Source organism: Choloepus didactylus, chromosome 10 (genome assembly GCF_015220235.1).
Source record: "Choloepus didactylus isolate mChoDid1 chromosome 10, mChoDid1.pri, whole genome shotgun sequence".
NCBI classification, from domain to species: domain Eukaryota; kingdom Metazoa; phylum Chordata; class Mammalia; order Pilosa; family Megalonychidae; genus Choloepus; species Choloepus didactylus.
The window spans coordinates 11898857-11922286 of NC_051316.1; the positions used below are offsets into that span (position 1 = coordinate 11898857).

General features: G+C 39.3%; 1 protein-coding gene across 1 annotated transcript in view; it reads right to left on the minus strand.

Moving 5' to 3' along the window:
- Positions 1 to 7143: 7143 nt before the first annotated feature.
- The window catches only part of LOC119505310 (zinc finger protein 345-like), a 40663-nt gene continuing 24376 nt past the window's right edge, over positions 7144 to 23430 (minus strand). The window contains exons 3-5 of the mRNA XM_037797998.1: positions 14682 to 14808; positions 14327 to 14422; positions 7144 to 11048 (exon numbers count right to left, since the gene is read on the minus strand). Of these exons, the coding sequence (XP_037653926.1) occupies positions 9301 to 11048; positions 14327 to 14422; positions 14682 to 14808 (1971 nt within the window). The 3' untranslated portion in view covers positions 7144 to 9300. The remainder of the gene's footprint in view (positions 11049 to 14326; positions 14423 to 14681; positions 14809 to 23430) is intronic.

Sequence of the window (23430 nt, forward strand, 5' to 3'; positions counted from 1 at the left end):
TTGGGTAAAATAATGCCTTTGGAAGAATGTTTAATAGAAAATTAAAATAGCTCTTACTGAAAAAAAAAAAAAAAAAAAAAAAGATAACTGTGAGTATGGTTGAAAGAGGAAGGTTAGGGGCATGTGGGATACTAGAAGGAAAGAGGGAAAATGAAGACTGTGACTACAGAACAGTGAAACCTAGAGTGTTCAACAATTATGATAAAATGTACAAATATGTTTTTACATGAGGAAGTACAAATGAATGTCAACCTTGCAAGGTGTTAAAAATGGGGTGGTATTGGGGAAAAATACAATCAATGCAAACTAGAGACTATAAAAAAAGTAAATGAATAATATGGGGGATGAGGTGTATGGGATGTTTTGGGTGTTCTTTTATTTTTATTCTTATTTTTATATTTTGGAGTAATGAAAATGTTCAAAAATTGATTGTGGATGTCACCCTGCTGATATGTGTGCTTCTGCCTGAGTCCAGATACTGTATTAGAAATGACGAGATGGGGATGGGCAAAGCTGTGAGTGAGAAAACAGGCCTTTATAGATTTTAACTTTAAATTAAGACACCTCCCAAAAAGACTATTCTAAATGGGAAGAGACAAAATTACTTTTAATTGACAAGTTTAAGCACACCTACCCTAGGTTGAGTACCCTCTTCAGAGGAATAGGCAGCTCTACAAGATAATAAAGACATTATCATTACTATTTCTTTGGATCTCTAAGTGGTCGTGAGTAACTGTCAACCCACTAACTGCACTCTGCTTGAGTTGTTGGCTCTTTGGAGGCTGAAGAAACTGGGTGTTTAATGTGGGCTGAAGAGTTTTGGGGAAAGGGTGACTTGCATATTCCTGCATTTTCCAGTTGAAAATTTGAAAACTGTAAGTGGATGTGACTGAGAAAAATGCAAATCCTTTATCTCTGCAGATCTTCCAATTCTCTGAGGATTGAGGGTCACAATCATTCCACTTGCATATTAAGGCAAGATACAGTCCCAGAGGGCTGGAGGGATGGGTGACCCCCAGGCTGCTGACTCTAGTTTCATGGAATGGAGAGGCTGAGTGAGACTAATTTCAGCACCTTCCTCCTGGACAGGGATGAAAGAAGGTGGGGGTGTGTGGTGGGGAGGGGGTAGGGGGTGGAGGTGATCCAGGGCACTGGGAAAGGAGGCAGCTCGGGCCTGTACTGACTGGAGGAAACCAGCGGGCGACGAGATAGGTTAGCCTCGGAGATCACAGTCAGAATAGGCAGGAGGGCTCCCCCCGGCGGCGGCGGAGGCAGAGCGCGGCGAGGGTGGGGAGAGCGGGTCACTGCGCTGCCGGGGCGGGGATAACCCCTCACGTGGAGCAGATGAAAGGGCCGCGGCGCAACGGCTGGGGAAGCCGAGCGGAGCCTGCGACCCACAAAGCTGCCGCTGCCGCTGCCGCGATGGGGCTCTGAGGCGCCCGCCCGCGCTCGGTCCTCCGCCGGCCCGCGACTATGCCCGGCCGCGCCCTCCCGCCGCAGGACCATGAGGCCGCGCTCGGGCGGACGCCCAGGGGCCCCGGGCCGCCGCCGCCGCCGCCGCCTCTGCTGCTCGGGCTGCTGCTGGCAGCCGCGGGGCCCGGCGCGGCGCGAGCCAAGGAGATGGCGTTCCTGGAGGTGGTGCTGTTCGAGTCGAGCCCGAGCGGCGACTACACCACCTACACCACCGGCCTCACGGGCCGCTTCTCGCGGGCCGGGGCCACGCTCAGCGCCGAGGGCGAGATCGTGCAGGACACTGTACTCGGAAAACCCTTGAAGGATGCTAGTTCAAGCCCAGGCCAGTGGCTGGCAATGACCGATCCTTGTCACGAAATTCCTCACTGAATGGCATGAGACTCCAACTTAGCTGTTCATGGAATTGTAAGTGGTCCCCCTGAGGCCCAACGCAGACTGCTGCCACCCATGGCTCAGTGGTTCCATCACTCACCCTGGACCTCTGCTCTCCAGGGCGGACCACGGATGGTTTCCCTGGATGACCTGTGCCCCCATGGCGCGAGGGTCCTGCTCAGAGCACTGCTGTGTCGGTGCTCACACTGAGGCGGAATGCAGGGTTGACAACGGCACCCTGGCAGGATGGACAGGGATGCCAGGCCTGGTTGCAGATGGCTCCGTGCGTCCGCTTCCATCCCTGCTGCCCAGACCTCTTCCCGTCTTGATCAGACGTTTTGAAATCTGACTGCCCTCCACTTGCTCCCCTTTTCCACAGCGCAAGGAGTGTTGAGCAAGCATGGTATATTTGGCTTTATTTTCTCCAAGTGCCTTCTCCATGGGACCCTCCTGCAGGTTCCTGCCGATTTGCACCACACAGCCAAGAAAAGCGAGCTGCCGGAATGTTCAGGGCCCCAGAACATTACCCTTCGTGGTAGTTTGGTTCTTGCCAGGATGTCCTTGTAAAACTTTTATGAAGATGATGTACTTACATTGGAAGTTGAAAATTGCCATTAACCTTGCTAAGCCCCATGTCCCCCAGGAATGTGGGACGCTAAGGAAATGCTTCTGGCCCTCCCTTCTGGATGGGCACTCCAGTGTAGCAGCTGCCTGTGCAGAAAGTTGAGCTGGATGGATGGATTAAGGAACATCAGCTAGGCCTTTGTTTAAAAATATTTAAAACATGTTTGAACCTCCCTTTATCAACAAAGAACGGTTCCTTTCAGCAGAGAGTTTTCCATTTCCATGTTTTTTTGCAATTTTGTTTGGTTCCTTTGTATATCACTGACTTCAGAAAAGCGTTCCCATTCACATTTTGAGAACTAAGTACAGAAGGTGTCACATGGTTATGTTCTATTTTGCTTAAGGGAAAAGAGCAGTTTACTTCTGTTAAGAACATAATGTTTACAAAGAGAATTTCTCTGGCTTGAGTTAATTTTTTCTGATGCTGAGCTTTGACTATTAAAAAACGAAACATGTTTGAGAAAGTATATTATTTAAAACTTCTTTGGAATTAAGAGTCAATGGAGATGTATTAGTAAAGAGAATGAGCTCTGGAAATGACAAAGAAATAAAAATAAAAGAGTTTCGTATGCCAGCGTCTGCTAGTATTGAAACCAGATGTTTTAACCCCCAACCCCCCACCCCCAAAAAAAAGAATAGGCAGGAGGCCCTCACTTAGGCAGTAGGAATGAATAACTCAGAAGTGATCCACTGATTCCTCTTTTGCACTTTGGGTTGATAAGCTCTGTGGTTGGCTGATAACGACCCCCCAAAGCCCACATCCTAATCCCCACAACTTGGACTATGTTACCTTATATGGAGAAGAGGTCTTTGCAGAGGTAGTGAGGATGAGGGTCTTGAGGTGGGGAGAATATCCTGGATTATCTGGGTGGGTCCGACGTAATTGCAGGGGTCCTTATAAGAGGGGGATGGGAGGTCAGAGAGAGGAAGGGGTGATATGATGACCAAAGAAGATTGGGGTGAGCAGCCTTGAGCCAAGGAATGTCAGTGACCTCTAGAAGCTGGAGAAGGCCAGGAGCAGATTCTCCTCTGGAGGCTCTAGAAGGAACCAGCCTGGCCAACATCTTGATTCTACTCCTGTAAGGCTCATTTAGGATTTCTGACCTTTGAAACAACAAAATAATAAATCTGCATTGTTTTAACCCAATATATAAATGAATGAATGAATGATTAACTAAATAGCATTTGAGCTTAGCCCAGAAAATTGGGTGGGGTTTGAATAAAATTAATTTTGAATGGCTTATCCCTTGCCAGCAGAGAACTATTACAGATTGGAATTCTTTGTCTTACTACTTGATATTTCTTTATTAGAGGCCCAGCTCAAACTATATAAAAAAAAAATGATTGTGGTGAATGCACAACTATATGTTCATATTCTGAACTGTACACTTTGGATGACTGTATTGTATGTGATAAATTTCAATAAAATTCCATTTAAAAAATTGAAATACAATTCACATGCCAAAAAAAAAAAATCACCCATTTAAAATAATTTTTAAACATATTCACAAGGTTGTGCAACCATAACCATCAAATTACAGGACACTTAAATCAATCGTACCCCCACCCTCAAAAATCCCATTCCATTAGCAGTCACTCCTTACCCTCTCTGCCCAGCCCCTGGCAACCACTAATCTGTCACCACGGATTTGTCTATTCTGGATATTTCATGTAAGTGGAATCATACAATACACAGCCTTTTGTGCCTGGCTTATTTTACATAACATGTTTTCAAGGTACATCTGGTTGTAGCAAGTATCTAGTACTTCATTTCTCTTTATGGCTTAATAATATCTTATTATGTATATAGCACATTCACATTTTTTTAACCCATTTATCAGTTGAGGTGCACTTGGGTTGTTTCCACATTTAGCTACTATGAATAATGCTATGGATGAATTTGGGGATGGACATTTGTTTTCATTTTGTTCTATATACCTAGGAGTGGAATTGCAGTCATACGGAAACGCGTTTCTTGGGAACTGTAAAAATGTTTTCTACAGTGGCTGCATCATTTTACATACACATCAGCAATGTAATGGGTTCAAATTTTTCCACATCCTTGCCGATACTTGTTATTGTCTCTTTAATTACAGCCATCCTAATTTATATGAAGTGGTATCACATTGTGGTTTTAATTTGCATTTTACCTGATCACTGGTGATCTGGAGCATGTTTTCATGTGCTTATTGGCCATTTGTATGTCTTCTTTGGGAAAATGTCTATTCAAATTTTAGCTACTTGCTTATTTGTCCTGTTATTGTTGAGCTGTAAGAGTTACTTTTATACTCTGAATATGAAATCCCTATCAGATATATGCTTTGCAAATATATTCTACCATTCTTTGGGTTGTCTTTCACTTTGATGATGTCCAATTTATCTTTTTTCTTTGGTTGTTCAGGCTTAACTAATCCAAGGTCATGAAGATTTACACCTGTATCATCTAAAAGTTTTAGAGCTTTAGTTCTTACAGCCTTTAACTTCTTTAAATCTTTTATGAAATTGAGTTTCTTTTGTATACAATGTGAGGTAGGGGTCAAACTTTTTTTTTCATGTGGATATGCATTTGTTCAAGAACCATTTGTTGAAAAGACTACTCTCTCCTGAGTGACCTGTCTTGGTATCCTTGTCAAAAAATAATTGAAGATAAATGAGTTTATTCCTGGACTCTCAAATTATACCATTGATATATACATCTATCCTTACACTAGCACCACCCAGCCTTAATTACTGTAGGTTTGTACTAACTTTTGGAAATAAAAAAGTATGAGTTATTTTGTTCTGTTTTAGGATTGTTTTGGCTACTCTGGGTACCCTGAGCATTTCCATATGAATTTTAGGATCTGCTTGTTAATCTTTGATCAAGCTGGAATTCTGATAGGAATTTCATGCCATTTGTAGTGTTGTATTTGTATTTGCAGTATTTGTAATATTGCCACTTTAACAATATTGTCTTCCCATCCATTTATTTAGATCTTTAATTCCTTGCAATGATGTTTGATGGTTTTCAACATACAAATCTTGCTATTTTATTAAATTTGCTCCTAAGAATTTTATTCTTTTTGATGCTACTGTAAATGGAATTGTTTTCTTAATTTCAATTTTGGATTGTTCATTGCTATTGACCTTGTATCCTGCAAACTTGTTTTATTAATTTCTAATAGTTTTTTAGTGGTTCCCTTAGGATTTTATATATACAAGATGTCATATGCAAACAGGAGAGTTGACACTTCCAATCTGGATGCCTTTTATTTCATTTTCTTGCCCTGGCTAGAACCTCCAGTACACTCTTGAATAGAAGTGGCAAGAGTAGACATCCTTGTCTTGTTCCCGTCTTAGGTGGAAAGCATCCAGTCTCTCATAAAACATGTCAGCTGTGGGTTTTTAATAGATGATATTTATGAGGATAGGTGTCTACTGAGATGGATCATTTGTTTCTTTTCCCATCCTTCTACTAATGTAGTGTATTATAGTGATTTCTGGACATTAAAACATCCTTTCATTCTTAGGATAAATCCCACTTAGTTGTGGTGTATAATCCTTTCTATATGTCACCGGATTTGGTTTGCTAGTATTTTGTAGATCATCTTGTACTTCTATATAATTTTAAAAAGTTTACCAAGTGTTACATACAAACACAAAATACCTCCTGAGTTTTTTTTATCAGAATTGCACTAACTCTACAGATTGAATTCAAAATAGAAATTAGTTTTATACAATATGCACCACTCTCTGAGGCAATTATTTCACATCTGCTATATCTTCAGAACTATAATGTTCTCTCTTCTTCTCTTTGCTAATGAAGTTGTTTCTTCTTTCACTGATAAAATATGGGAACTTTTCTTAAACTCTCATCACCAAATTTAACAATTTACTCAAAATCTAGTTTTATTAAGCTCAGGATTGGAGATTTGGAATTCTTATCTCCTAATCTCTCTAATTATGGCCAAATTTGAAATAGTTCTGAGCATCAAAAAAAGAATGGTACTTCTGCTGGTTTTAAGCTGTTATGCATCCTAGAAAATGGCCATGTTCTTTTAATCCATTCCTGTGGATGCAGACCTATTGTGGGTGGGACCTTTGGTTAGGTTATTTCCATTGAGACGTGACTCAGCCCATTTAAGGTGGGTCTTCTACTGGAGTCCTTTATGAGAATAAAAGACAGAAAAAGCATAGAGTTGAGAGAGAAAAAAATCCACCAGAGAAGCTGAGAGATGAAATTAAGAAAAACTCAGAGAAAAGCCTCGAAAAATGTAAGAGAGGACCCATAGGACAGAAGGGAAGCCACTGGAACCAGAAGCTGAAAATAATGAAACCTGGGAATGAAAGACCAGCAGACAATGGCCATGTGCCTTACCATGTGACAGAGGTGTCCCAGCTGCCAGCAGCCTGTTTTCAGAGTCCAAATATCATCTTGATCCCTTAATTGAGACATCTTTATGGCCTTGGAACTGTAAATTGTAAGTTAGTAATTCCCATTGTAAAAACCAACCCATTTCTGGTATATCGCATTTTGGCAGCTTTAGCAAACCAAAACAATACCTGATTACAATGTACTGAGTAAAAAAGAAAACCGTGATTCCATATTATGAAAAACAATAACCAGAAAGGTGAAGAGATTCTTTATAGAAGGCTGACAGCAAATAAATTAGAAATAACTGAATTAGAAAATTACCAGTTTGCAATATTTAATGTACTTTATTAAGGCAAGAATTATCAATATGTGCTTAATCACTGGGTAAAAAACAGAATATTCATATGGTCTCAAAATATCACATCACAGATGAACTAATTATAAAGGGAAAACGTACCTTTACAATGGAGAGATCTGGCCATTTCCACTTTCATCAAAGAATCAAATATATCTTCTAGGCCTTCTATTGAATTTGATACTTTTATCTTAATTTCCAAAAGCTCCTTCATGTACCAATCACGTTGTTTTTATATCATAGTTTTGCCTAGTCCATTACTTACATTATCAAATGTCTCTGAGAATATTAGGTATTTTAAAGCAATTCTCCATTAGCTGGATTATCTCTATGTGGATGTCAGCTACTTCTCTTTGCTTGTTCCCACTCCTACTGGAAGGATCTCAAGAGTTTTTTATGAGGTTGCCTATGTAGATTTAAAAGTGATGCCACAGAAAACTGATAGGGAGTTCTACATATGTGTAATTCACTTTAGGATGTTTTGGTGGAAAATCAGGTTTTCTATTGGAAGGGTATTAAAATTTCCAAACGCAGAGAGCTTTCTTCTGGAGTCGTCACGTTTCTTTAGAAATGGACTCTGATTTTTCATTCTGTGAAGGGAGATACCTGCTCAGGCAGGTCGTGCTTAGAATGGGTAAATTCCTCTCCAAACTTGCAATTACTCCCCATTATCAGCAACATATTTTATTTCCACATTGCTTCATAGTGTTTGAGGCTCAGATCATTTTGAGGTTCTTCTGGGCAGATTCATTTTAAATCCTATTCATGACATGCACACTCAAGGATGTGGCTTCCTTCGTCACTACTTCTTTCCATACTCCCTATATTTGTTCAAATTTCTCAGTTGTTGGAATCTCTTTTCCTTTCTCATCTTTAGTGGTAGGTTTTATTTCTGTTAAATACCTTACATCATTCTAGAGGGTTCCCAGGGACAATGCCTCTTTGAGCAATTTACTATATCTAATTGGAAATCTGGTATTTATTTTACAATTTAACAACAAACACATTACACCAGTATATTTTATTTACAATTTTAAATGGCAGTGCTCAATACAAACATGATATAAGTAATTCTATGTACTCAACAGAGGAATTTTATTGTCACAATTACGTAAAATTTACATAAGAAATTCCCAACATTATGATATTTTATATAATGTATCTAGAAATATAAATTCTATTATTTGGGAACCGTCCAGATATGGAATTGATTACCGTGTTGTTCCAACTGATTTTACTTTGACAAGCTTCATACTCCACAGTGAATAAAATTATAACTTAGAATTGTTTCCCTTAATTTTCCATAAGAAGTTTGGAATCACATCCCTTATAAGTGTTTCTTTAAGAGTGCTTTTTTAAATACACCAACATGACAGTTTCTTCCTCATATAAGTTTCCTAGTTTAAGAAGATTGGAGCTATATCATTCATTGTTCCACTGTGGTAGGCTGAATTATTTACTCCAATACAGACATGTTCTTAATCTTAATCCACATCCCCGTGGGTGTGAAACCATTATACATAGGACCTTTTGAAGATGTTAACTTTAGTGAAGGTATGGCAAACCGGATCAGGGTAGGTCTTGATCTGGATTACTGGAGGCCTTATAAGGCAACAGGGAGGAGGAAGTTGGTGGGAACCTGAAGAGGAAGAAGAGGACATCGCCATGTGACAGGAAAGCCAAGTAACTCCAAGGACTGCCTGCAGCCAGTACTACTACACTGCAGTCTTCTGGGAGGAAGCAAACCTGGCTGATTTCTAGATTTTAGACTTCTAGCCTCAAAACCATGGGCCAATAAATTCCTATTAAGTCAATCCACTGTGTGGTATTTGTAACAGTTCTAAGACATCTACATTCAGAACATTTATGTGTGAATTCTATAAAGGGTAACTGGTTCTCACTTCCAAATGCAGGCCATCCCATATTAAGCACAGTCACAATTTTTCCCACACTGGATTCTCTGATGCATTCTATTTCTTAAGCCTCTTCCAGGCAATACCTTGAGGATTTTCACAAATGATCCTCATGGAGTGTGTTTTATGGGAGAAGACTTTCCAACACCCAGTATGATCAAAGGGTTTTTCCCCACCATGAGTATTCCACTGTCTGACAAGTACTGACTTCATGATAAAGGCTTTCCACACTCATATTCATGGTGTTTCTCACTAGTACTTACTAATTGATGCTTAATGAGGTGTTTTCTGAGAGGCTTTCCAACATTTAGTACATGCACAGGGTTTCTCTCCAGTACGGATTTTCTGATGCTCTCTGAGAACTGACTAACATGAGGATTTTCCACACTCAGCACATTCACAGGGTTTTCTCCAATATGAATTCTCTGATGCTTTCTGAGATCTGAATTCCATGAATAGGATTTTCCACACTCTGCACATTCATAGGGTTTTTCTCCAGTATGAACTTTCTGATGTGTCTTGAGACTTGCCTTACGAGAAAAGGCCTTTCCACATTCTGCACATTCATAGGGTTTCTCCCCAGTATGAATCCTCTGATGTCTAATGACTTCTATTTTACTTCTGAAGGCTCTCCCACATTCTTTACATTCATGTGGTTTCTCACCAGTATGAATTAACTGATGCTTGATGAGGTATCCTTTCTGGGAGAAGGCTTTCCAGCATGCAGTACATTCATAGGGTTTCTCTCCAGAGTGAGTCCTCTGATGTCTGATTAGTTTTGATTTCCTGCTGAAGGCTTTCCAACATTCGGTACATTCATAGGGCTTCTCTCCAGTATGGATTTTCTGATGCTCTCTGAGAACTGACTTACATGAGAAGGCCTTTCCACATTCAGCACATCCATAGGGTTTCTCCCCAGTATGAATTCTCTGATGCTTCCTGAGATCTGAATTCCATGAAAAGGATTTTCCACACTCAGCACATTCATAGGGTTTTTCTCCAGTATGAATTTTCTGATGTGTCTGGAAACTTGCCTTATGAGAAAAGCCCTTTCCACATTCTGCACATTCATAGGGTTTCATCCCAGTATGAATCTTCTGATGACTAATGAGTTGTACTTTACTTCTGAAGGCTCTCCCACATTCTTTACATCCATGTGGTTTCTCACCAGTATGAATTAACTGATGCTTGATGAGGTTTCCTTTCTGGGAGAAGGCTTTCCAACACACACTACATTCATAGGGCTTCTCCCCAGAATGAATCTTCTGATGTCTGACAAGTTCTGACTTTAAGCTGAAAGCTTTCCCACACTCATTACATTCATGGGGTTTCCCACCAGTATGAATTACCTGATGCCTAATAAGGAGTGCTTTTAGGGAGAAGGCTTTCCCACATTCAGTACATTCATAAGGTTTCTTTCTGGTATGAACCTTCTGATGCTTCTGGAGATCTGACTTAAATGAGAAGGCTTTTCCACACTCAGTACATTCATAGGGTTTCTCTCCAGTATGAATTTTCTGATGTGTCAAGAGATCTGCCTTACAAGAAAAGCCATTTCCACACTCTGCACATTCATAGGGTTTATTCCCAATATGACTCTTCTGATGTCTAATGAGTTCTGACTTACTTCTGAAGGCTTTTCCACATTCATTGCAGTCAAAGGGTTTCTCACCGGTATGAATTAACTGATGCCTTACAAGACTTGCTTTCTGAGAGAAGGCTTTCAAACATTTAGAACATTCATAAGGTTTTACCTTTGTATGATTTCTCTGATGCATATTAGGTTCTGATGTACCACCAAGTTGACCAAAAAATTTACCATGGTTTGCCATGAGTTGCCAGTCTTCTATAATGGAGCAAAGTGAAGCATCCCTTGTGAACTGATCCATGACCTCAAAAGGGAATAAACATTCTCCAGTAATTCCCACTTTTGTGGTTCTAAGTCTAAATTCTTCATCTGAAAGGAAAAAGGAAGATTAAATTGATTCAACAAGAAGTATAAAATCAGAAAGAAAGCAAGCTCCTTAGCCCCCAAATTACATGTACTGCTATTCGGAATACCGATCCAGGGTTTGACACAGAGGTGGTATTCATTAAACGTGAAAAAAAATAAATATCAAAATTCCTATTCGTTTTATTGACCATTATTTCCTATTTCCTTCCCCTATTGTCATCTCTACACATTTCTTGTCTTGCCCCTGAAACCACATTTTCCCTTAACTTGTATGTTAAATCTTGAAACTTATGGCTTCCATTGAATGTGGCTATATATATAAACTTAGCCTTTCTCAAATTTTACTCTCAGTTCCTTAAAACAAACAAAACCAACCAGCCACCTTGCTACATCATGTTGCTACAATGTTCAAACTATATATGTAATTCCTGTTCTCAAAAGCCTCCTATACCAAGTCAATTATGTACAGTATTTCTTTAGAAACCAACAAATATATTCTATATCAGTAGGATAAGATTACTAATTATCGTGTCAAATCCAGGTTTGCTTAAAATTTGTATATATGCACGTTTCTCTTCATCACTTAGCCTGCTCTTCTTCTGCCTACTTATTCAAATGTGTGCGTGTGTGTGAGGGTGTGTATTTGGGGGAAATTAGTGTACCATGTTCTGAAATACTTTTTTTCCAATTTCTTCAAACCACCTTAAAAGTTCTTTTTCTCATGGGCTTCTAGAGCAGACATCATTTCACTTATTTTGGCAACTTCATATTTCTGAAGACTGTTTTTCCTGAGGAGTGCCGATCAGCCCTGACTGCTCTCTAGTACTGCTGTACAACTGTCACCGTGAGATCTACCACTGTCACCGTGAGATCTACCTCCTCCTTCATCCTGGGGATTCCCTCACTTATGTTTTGCTGGATCCTGCTACCTTGATCCCATGTCTTCTTTTTCCTGTACTTTGCTGACAGAAATATACAGAGGAGATGAATTCCATGAATCATGCATGTCTGAAAATGTCAGTATTGTATACCAACACAATGATTAATAGTTTTGCAGGGTATAAAATTCTAGACTAAATAATTCCCTTTAAACTTTTAAAGGTATTACTCTTGTATTTGTTAACTTCCAGTTTTACCACTGAAGTCCAAAGACAATGATTCCAGATCCTTTGAGTCCTTTCTTTTTTTGCTTCCTCTTGGGAAACTTCTAGGATATTCTTTCCTAATTAACATTTTGAAGTTGCATTATAATTTCAGTTAAGGTCAGTTTATTTGCATACACTCTGCTATTCATCATTTAACATGCTCTTTCAGTAAGGAAATTTATTTTATGGCATTATTTCTGTGTCAGTTTTCACCCTCCATTTTCTCTCTTCTTTCTAGAACTGCTGTAATTCAGATGTCAGGCTTTCTTGACTGACCTTCTAGTTTCCTTATTTATCTCCTAGTCCTATCTCTGTCTTGCTTCTCCCTTTTGATGGATTGCCTCTACTTGATCTTCAAGTTGAGCATTTAGAAATACTTTGTGAATGGATCAGTAAGAAGATCATTCCCATGCTTAGCTACACAAAGAAGCACCCAATGAACAATTTGTTAAAAACCTTAAATTCTCAGTACTGGAAAAAGAAAAGCTAAGAATTAGTTATTTTATAAAAAGTTAAACTCTAATAAGCAAAAAAAAGGCTCAGACATAACACAGACCAAACCAATAGAAGCCAGATATGTTTTGCAGCAGCTGTTTATAGTCATTAAATGGGGTGGAACATCTAAGAGCAAGCTAAATGGAGAGGGGGATAAACAATATTTTAGAAAGAAGATAAACACTGGGCTTAAACTGACAAACAGCATATTCCATAAACAAAGGCCCTCATATTCAGAAGAATATCAAGTGTGTGAAGAGCAGTAGGAATACCGTAAAAATATAGAGGACAGTGAACTGTGGAAACTAGTAACAGAAAATGTTTGATAACAAGCTGTGCTATTGTGGAGAATCGTTAAAGAAGAGAATTTTACATGTAATAGGTTAGGTATTAGGAGTCCCTGTTTGTTTATTTTGTTAGAATAGAGACAGGATAAAAAGGAGGATTCTTGTGAAGCAATCTGACAGTACTACTACTACTACTAATAAAAACACCAAAAAGAAGGAGAAAAAAAGGAAAGAAACAAATCACAAAATCCAAATAAGAAATAGAATTTTTAGGCAAAAGATTACATCTTGAATGACACTAATCAGAACTGACAGATAGGGGAGGTCAAAAAACACTTCATAAAAGAAAAAACAAAAGAGATTGCTAAAAGTAGAGTTTTAAAAAAAGGAATTAAGAAATACTGTAGAATTTGATGAAAATGGAGTTGAGAAATGTTTCTGATAAGGGAATGATTATGATGCTAATTCTGATACATACTAAAAGAGGCATTCCATGGGAACTGTTCTAGAAATAATGATTACCTAGATTACCAGTGAAATAAAGAAACTGAAATATCAATATAGTAGTCATCAGAACACAGATCAAAACAGCTTAAATTTTCAGGAAAAATAAGCCCAATTGGGAGGATTTTATATAAAGAGAATATCTGACAGAAAAAAGTAAGGCTTTTGGGGAACTTCATTGAAGGAGATGAACAAGGGATGAATCAGTCAATTAATCAGGGTCATACCAGTTAGTCGAGTTGGAGGGTACTTCAAGAAGGATTTTAAAAACCAATAAACACTAAGTCCAGTAGGATGCAGTGATGACCTTCAATATAACAATCAGATTAGATTCACAGGGATACGGAGAAAGAAGTAAGAAAGAGTGTGGCAGGTAGCTCACTGCAGTGCATACTGTGAGCAGGTATAGGGAGCCCAACTGCAAATGGAAATTAGCAGGTATTTCGTGGAGGCATAAACAGGAGAAGACAAAAAGGGACTGGAAAGATTAGGAGTATCTCACAGAGTAATTTGTAAAGAAGGCAGATCCATAAACATCTCAATGCACAAAGGGATGGATCTGAATGAAGAAGAGAAAATAGGAATGCTGAGGGAAAGGGAGGGACAAACCAAGAAAGCAAGGTCTGAGAAAAGGAAAGCTAAGAATGCAGATAAGGGAGCTGACAATACTACCAAAGCCAGGAGACAGCCATGGCTATGGGGAAAGAGATCTGAGGCTCACTGGATTTCTGTAAGACTCATTTAGAGCTTCAAAAGGCCTCTCCAAATAACACCCATGAGATTATCGGCCTCTTCCTTTCTCACTGGAGTTATACTTCCTCTGTCTCCCATGTGTAAGACTCACACTCACCTGGGCAAGGATCACTAGGAATTTTCCCTTCAAACATTCCTGGATTATCTCCTCGCTCCAACTTGAAAGGCAAATATAGCTTAGGAACTGGAGATCCTGTTGAGAAGAAATGACATCAACTTGGGAGTTAAGGGCCATATGATAAAGTTCCCATTTTGCACTTCAGCAAGAAGTTTACTGCTAAAAGAAAGATAAAAATGCAGTCTCTAAAGGGAGACTGTGAAATTTAACTTAAGGACAAATGCATTATATACTTCCTAAGACCTCCATCCCTGCAAAGCTTTCAGCAACAGAGAAAGAAAGGAGCTGCTAGTCCAAGGGGCACAGTCAGCTTGCATAGGACCACAATGCTTACCCACAGACACCAGGTGGCTGTAGTTCTCCAGCATCACGTCCCTGTACAGCATCCTCTGTGCTGGGGTCAGTTGCTGCCACTCCTCCCAGCTGAAGCCCACAGTCACATCTTGAAAAGACACTGATCCCTATAATAGAAAACCTCTCTTTACTTGAGGTGGTCTGCACTGGGTGATGAAGAAGACAGGTACAAGAAGAGATTTCCATTCATTTTCAGCATGATCTATTACATAGGAGTGCATTTCACTTAGCTACCTGGTTTTCATTTTTACTTCCACTGGGGTTTCATTGGTTCTACGCTCTTTTAGTGAAGAGAGTTAGGAATTAAAATTTTGCAACTGTTAACAGTTCTAACTTAAATTTGAAACAGGTTTTTTCTTAATCTTTCAAATGTTATAGCTATGTCTTTTCACTTAGATTGAAAATCATATTTGATAATGGTATTAATATTTTTAATAATTTACTTGTATGTTTTATATAACTGTGTGAATGTACGTATATATGTTTCAGAGTTATAGTACTAAATTACTAATAGTAGACCTAAGTGAAATTTGATATTTTGTTGAAGTTCTTTTTTTGCCCACAGACTATAACCTCCTAAGGATGTAGTTAAGTTAGTGTTCAAAAGTCACTTAAAATAACCTTTTTTAAAAAAATCAATTTGGTGTCTATGAAGCTCAAAGCCTCCAAGAAGGATAAATACAGTAAAAGACCATGCAGAGACATATCACAGTCAAAAGGCTAAAAAGTAAGCAGAAAGAAAGGTAAGATGGAAGGAAGGGAGAAAAAGAAAGAAGGGAAGGAGGAAGGAAGGAAGGAATAGAAAAAAATCTTAAAAGCAATATATATGTATATATATGCATATACAATAGAAAATGATAGTGATAACTAAGGCAATTTTGGAGAAAAAAGATGCAGAATTTATATTACTAGATTTTAAGACTTTTTAAAAGCTTATAGCGTCTACTATCAGCACATAACTATAAAAAGAGAAAAAATGGAACAGAATAGATTCCTGAAATAGACAAACATGTAAGGATAACAGATTTTTGCCAAACATGTAAATCTAATTCAATGGGGAAAGGAAACCTTTTTCAATAAACGATGCTAGAGTATCTAGATATCCATTTGAAGGAAAAAATGTTCTATATATCACATAATAAACAAAAATTCAAGATGGACATAAATCTAGATGTGAAAGCAAAAATTATAAAGCTTCTAGAGGCCAATAACAGAACGCAGTCTTCATAATCCTGGAGTGGTGAAAGATTTATAATTCAGGACAAAATAAGCATTAATCATAATAGAAAAAAATACAAATTGGGCTTCCTCAAAATTAAAAACTTTAGTCTCTCAAAACACAATGTTAATTAGGAGGAATGTGCATCTAACAGCAGAGCCCAAAGATATATAAAGCAAATACTGACAGACTAGAAGGAAGAAATTGATGGTTCTACATTAATAGTAGGAGACTTTAATACACTACTGTCAATAAAGGATAGAACATCTAGACAGAAGAACAATAAAAAATAATGAGACTTGAAAGGTACTACAAACCAACTAGACCTAACAAACATACATAGAACACTTCACCCCAAAACAACAAAACACACATTCTTCTCTAGTGCACATGGGTCATTCTCTAGGATAGACTGTATGTTACATCAGGGAATAAGTCACAAAAAGTTCAAACATATTGAAATCATACAATGTATCTTTTCTGACCACAATGGCATAAAGCTAGAAATCAACAACAAAGGGAGAAAAGGAAAATTCACAAATATGTGGAAATTTAAAAGCACAACCAATCGGTTAAAGAAGAAATCACAAGGGAAACTAGAAAATATCTTGAGGCAAATAAAAGCAAAAATACAAAATACCAAAACTTATGGGATGCAGCAAAGGCAGAATGACAGGGAAATTTATAGTTCTAAATGCTTACATTAAAAAGGAAGAGTAATTTCAAATCAGAGACTTAACCTCAAAACTGTAAGAACTAGAAAAAGAAGAGTAAACTAAACCCAAAGCAAGCAGAAGGAAGGAAATAAAAGATGAGAGCAGAGATATAGGAAATAGAGCATTAAAAAAAAAAAATACAGAAAATCAACAAAACCAAAAGTTGGTTGTTTGAAAAGATCAATAAAATCGACAAACCTTCAGCTAGACTTACGAAGAAAAAAGAGAGGATGCAAATAACTAAGATCAGAAATGAAAAGGGGGGCATTGCTACTGATCCCACCAAAATGAAAAGGACCCTAAGTATATATTATGTACAAGTGTATGCCAGCAAATTAGAGAACCTAGATGAAATGGAAAAATTCCTAGTATCACACAAACTACCTACACCAACTCAAGAAGAAATAGGTCTCAAGCAATAACTAGAAAAGAGATTAAATCAGTAAGCAAAAACCTCCAAACAAAGAAAACCCCAGGACCAGACGGCTTCACACGGGCATTTTACCAAATATTCTAAGAAGAATTAACACCAATCCTGCTCAAACTCTCCCAAAATACTGAAGAGGAGGGAAACAATCCCAAATCATTCTTTGAGGCCAACTTCATCCTCATACCAAACCCAAATAAAATTACCACAAAAAGAGATTACAGACAAATATCTCTTATGAATACAGATGCAAAAAATCTTCAACCAAATACTAGCAAACAAAATACAACAGCACATTAAGAGAATTATACACCATGATCAAGTGCAATTTATCCCAGGTATGCAAGGGTGGTTCAACATAAGAAAGTCAATTAATGTAACATGCCACATAGAGAACAAAGGGAAAAAATAACACATGATCATCTAAAATGCACAGGAAGGGCATTTGACAACCCTTATTGACAGACACACTCAAAAACACTAGGGGGGAGGAGCTAAGATGGCAGCATAGAGAGGAGTGGAACACTGTTAGTTCCCCCAGCAACAATTCATAAATGACCAAAAACTAGTAAATAACCTGGAATAACAGCAGGGAGACAAACGTGACTGTCCACCCATCATTCACCAACCTGAATTGGGAGGAATGCCCAAGATCACAGCATAAAATCTGTAAGTAAAACTGCGGACCCACGCTGAGAGCTGAGAGCCGAGAGCCCCTCCCTCACGGAAGCCATGCAGTGCACTCTCTCAGCTCAGCTCCAAGTGAGGTTTCAATATTAACTGCTCAATACAGACAGCGAATGCTCAACAAGCAGACAGAGGCTTTTGGTGACAACTGACCTTGGGAGAGTTGGGGGACATATCTGTCTCAGGACAGGGAGCCCAGAGGACTGGGTGCTATCTCTGGCTGATGGGTGAACCTGGGAGTTTTTCTGTCCATTTCTCTCTCTGTGGAGAAAACAGCTGTTCTCAGCCCTCAGCGCTTTGCAGTAAAGACAGCCTCAGACATTTTAAAATCAAAACACTTTGATCAGCAGAGTCACAGAAACAAAGAACTTATTGATATGCAAATGACATCTCCGGAGGGTGCATAGCTTCCCAAGAGGAAAGGGAGGAGCCCAGCTCTACTGTCTTTCAGTCTTTCTGGAACCAGACCCCAAAGCCTGGGGGAGGAGAGCCACAGGCCACACCCTCTTACACAAGCAGTGACAGGTTCATCTGCCTGGCAGAAAAGCACAGGTGTCTCAATCCTCTAAGAAAAACCATCAGGGAAACCAGATACTGAAATATTACCTCTTTCTGTGACCTGAGCCTGTTCTCATCTGGGAAAAGCTGATTGGGGTGGCCTAGGAGGTCAGATGCCTAGAAAACAGAAAACTACAACCTATACTAAGAAAAATGAAGCTATGACCCAGTCAAAGGAACAAACGTACACTTCAACTGAGATACAGGAATTTAAACAACTAATGTTAAGTCAATTCAAAAAGTTTAGAGAATATTTCACAAAAGAGATAGAGGCTGTAAAGAAAACACTGGGCATATATAAGGCAGAAATTGAAAGTTCAAAAAAACAACCAGTAGAATATATGGAAATGGAAGGCACAACACAAGAGATGAAAGACACAATGGAAACATAGAACAGCAGATCTCAAGAGGCAGAAGAAAACACTCAAGAACTGGAGAACAAAACACCTGAAAGCCTACACGCAAAGGAGCAGATGGAGAAAAGAATGAAAACATACGAGCAACGTCTCTGGGAACTTAAAAATGAAACAAAGTACAAGAATCTAGGTATCATTGGTGTCCCAGAAGGAGAAGAGAAGGGAAAAAGGGCAGAGGCAATAATAGAGGAAATAATCAATGAAAATTTTCCATCTCTTATGAAAGACATAAAATTACAGATCCAAGAAGCACAGCATACTCCAAACAGAATAGATCTGAATAGTCCTACGCCAAGACACTTAATAATCAGATTATCAAATGTCAAGACAAAGAGAGGATCCTGAAAGCAGCAACAGAAAAGCGATCCATCACATACAAAGGAAGCTTAATAACACTATGTGCAGATCTCTCAGCAGAAACCATGGAGACAAGAAGGAAGTGGTGTGATATATTTAAGATACTGAAAGAGAAAAACTGCCAAGCAAGAATCATATCCAGCAAAGCTGTCCTTCAAATATGAGGGAGAGCTCAGAATATTTTCTGACAAACAGACAATGAGAGATTTTGTGAACAAGACACCCGCCCTACAGGAAATACTAAAGGGAACACTGCAGAGTGATAAGAGAAGATGGGAGTGCGTGGTTTGGAACACAATACTGGGAGATGGAAGCACAGCAATGTAAGTACACTGAACAAAGACAGCTATGTATATGGTTGAGAGAGAAAGATTGGGAGCATGTGAGACACCAGAAGAAAGGAGGAAAGATAAAGACTGGGACTGTGTAACTTGGTGAAATCTAGAGTGTTCAACAATTGTGATAAAATGTACAAATATGTTCTTTTACAAGGGAGAACAAGCAAATGTCAACCTTGCAAGGTGTTGAAAATGGGGAGGCATTGGGGGAGGGATGCAATCAATGTAAACTAGAGACTGTAACTAACAGAATCATTGTATTGTGCTTCCTTAAATGTAACAAAGGTGATATACCAAGGTAAATGCAGATAGGAGGGGGGAATAGGGACACTTAAGGACAAATATTGCAGGGTCTCACTGATAAGAACTAATTATAATGTGTAAACTCATAGACATGAAATATAAGGTACCAAGATATAGGACAAGGCTTAAGAATGGGGAGTGGTTGCTTAGTATGAATAGAATGTTCAACTAGGATGAACTTAAATGTTCGGAAATGAACAGAGGTGTCGGTAGCAAGATGCGAGAATAACTAACAGTGCCGAATGGCGCGTGAATGAGATGGAACCGGGAAGCTTAGAGACATATATGTCACCAGAAGGAAAGCTGGAGGTCAAAAGATAAGAATGTATAAAACTGAATCCTATGGTGGGCAATGTCCATGATTAACTGTACAAATATTAGAAAACTCTTCCATGAACCAGAACAAATGTATGACAATACAACTAGCAGTTAGTAATAGAGGGGCATATAGGGAAGAAATATATACCTATTGCAAACTATATACTACAGTTAGTAGTATTTCAACATTCTTTCATAAACAGTAACAAATGTACTGTACCAACACTACGAGTCAACAATTGAGGGGGGTTGGTTAGGGATATGGGAGGATTAGTTTCCTTTTCTTTTTCTTTCTTTTTTTTTTTTTCCATCTTTCACTTTATTACTTGTCTGGAGTAATGAAAACTTTCTAAAAATTGAAATAAAATTAAGTGTGGTGATGGATGCACAGCTGTATGAGGGTACCAGGGGCAAATGATTGTACACTTTGGATCTTTGGATAATTGTATGGTATCTGAACAATCCCAATAAAAATTTAAAAAAAAGTATATATATATATATATAAAAAGATAAAAACAAACAAACAAACAAACAAAAAAACACTAGGAATGGAAGGAAACTTCCTCAATGTGATAAAGGGCATATATAAAAAGCCCACAGCTAACATCATACTTAATGGTGAAAAACTGATAGCTTTCCCTCTAAGATCAGGGACAAGACAAGGATGCCTACCCAGCAGTGTTACTCAACACTGTACTGTAAGTTCTAGCCAGAGCAATTAGACAAGAGAAAGAACTAAAAGGCATCCAAATTGGAAAGGAAGAAGTAAAACTTTCTCTATTTGCAGATGTCGTGATCACATATACAGAAAACCATGAAAAATCGACAACAAAGATCCTAGAACTAATAAATTCAGCCAAGCAGCAGGGTACAAGATCAACATGCAAAATTCAGTAATGTTTCTATACAACTAGTAATGAACAATCAGAAGAAGAAATCAAGAAAACAATCCATTTACAACAGCAACTAAAGGAACCAAATATCTAGAAACAAATCTGACCAAGGATATAAAGCACGTGCAGACAGAAAACTGCAAAACAATGCTGATAGAAATCAAAGGAAACTGAAATAAATGGAAAGACATTCCATGAGGATGGGCTGGAAGACTAAATGTTAAGATGTCAATTCTATCCAAAGCAATTTACTATTTACTGATTCAACATAACCCCAATCAAAAATTCCAATGACCTTCTTTGCAGAAAAGGAAAAGCCAATCATCAAGTTTATAAAGAAAGGTAAGAGGCCCCAATAGCCAAAGCCTTCTTGAAAAAGTAGAACAAAGTTGGAGGATTCATATTCCTAATGTTATAACTTATTACAATACCACAGAAATCAAACAAATGGCACTGGCACAAGGACAGACATACAGATCGATGGATTTGAAATGAGAGTTCAGAAATCAGCCCTCGGAGAGGTGGGGCAAGATGGCAGACTGGTGAGCTGTATGTTTTAGTTACTCCTCCAGGAAAGTAGGTACAAAGCCAGGAACTGCGGGGACTGGACACCACAGAACAATATGACTTTGGGCATACTTCATACAACACTCATGAAAACGTGGAACTGCTGAGATCAGCGAAATCTGTAAGTTTTTGTGGCCAGGGGACCCGCACCCCTCCCTGCCAGGCTCAGTCCCCTGGGAGGAGGGGCTGTCAACTCCGGGAAGGAGAAGGGAGAACTGCAGTGGCAGCCCTTATCAGAAACTCATTCTACTGATCCAAACTCCAACCATAGATAGACTGAGACCAGACACCAGAGAATCTGAGAGCAGCCAGCCCAGCAGAGAAGAGACAGGCATAGAAAAAAACAGCACGGAAAACTCCAAAATAAAAGCGGAGGATTTCTGGAGTTCTGGTGAACATAGAAAGGGGAAGGGCAGAGCTCAGGCCCTGAGGCTCATATGCAAATCCCAAAGAAAAGCTGATCTCTCTGCCCTGTGGACCTTTCCTTAACGGCCCTAATTGCTTTGTCTCTTAGCATGTCAATAACCCATTAGATCTGTGAGGAGGGCCTTTTTTTTTTTTTTTTTAATCCTTTTTTCTTTTTCTAAAACAATTACTCTAAGAAGCCCAATACAGAAAGCCTCAAAGACTTGCAATTTGGGCAGGTCAAGACAACAGCAGAACTAAGAGAGCTCTGAGACAAAAGGCAATGATCCAGTGGCTGAGAAAATTCACAAAATACCACAACTTCCCAAGAAAAGGGGGGTGTCCACTCACAGCCATCATCCTGGTGGACAGGAAACACTCCTGCCCATAGCCAGCCCCATAGTCCAGAGCTGCCCCAGACAACCCAGTGTGACGGAAGTGCTTCAAATAACAGGCACACACCACAAAACTGGGCGTGGACATTAGCCTTCCCTGCAACCTCAGCTGATTGTCCCAGAGTTGGGAAGGTGGAGCAGTCTGAATTAACAAAGCCCCATTCAGCCATCATTTCAGCAGACTGGGAGGCAACCTACACAGCCCAGCAGCCCAGAACTGCCCTGGGGGGACGGCACTCACCTGTGACATAGCACAGTCATCCCTACACAGAGGACCAGGGGGTGCACGGCCTGGAAGAGGGACCCACTCGAAACTCTCAGGAGCCATACGCCAATACCAAGGACTTGTGGGTCAGTGGCAGAGACAAACTGTGGCAGGACTGAACTGAAGGATTAGACTATTGCAGCAGCTTTAAAACTCCAGGATCACCAGGGAGATTTGATTGTTAGAGCCATCCCCCTCTCTGACCGCCCAGAAACACGCCCCACATACAGGGCAGGCAACACCAACTACACACGCAAGCTTGGTACACCAATTGGACCGCACAAGACTCACTCCCCAACTCACCACAAAGGCAAAGCAGGGGAGAACTGGCTTGTGCAGAACAGGTGGCTCGTGGACACCACCTGCTGGTCAGTTAGAGAAAGTGTACTCCACAAAGCTGTAGATCTGATCAATTAGAGATAAGGACTTCAATTGGTCTACAAATCCTAAAAAAACCCTACCAAGTTCAGGAAATGCCAAGAAGCCAAAAACAACAGAAAATTCTAAAGCATATGAAAAAACCCAGACAATATGGATAACCCAAGCCCAAGCACCCAAATGAAAAGATCAGTAGAGACACAGCACCTAGAGCAGCTACTCAAAGAACTAAAGATGAACAATGAGACAATAGTACGGGACACAGAGGATATCAAGAAGACCCTAGAAGAGCATAAAGAAGACACTGCAAGACTAAATAAAAAAATAGATGATCTTATGGAAATTAAAGAAACTGTTGACCAAATTAAAAAGATTCTGGACACTCATACTACAAGACTAGAGGAAGTTGAACAACGAATCAGTGACCTGGAAGATGACAGAATGGAAAATGAAAGCATAAAAGAAAGAATGGGGAAAAAAATTGAAA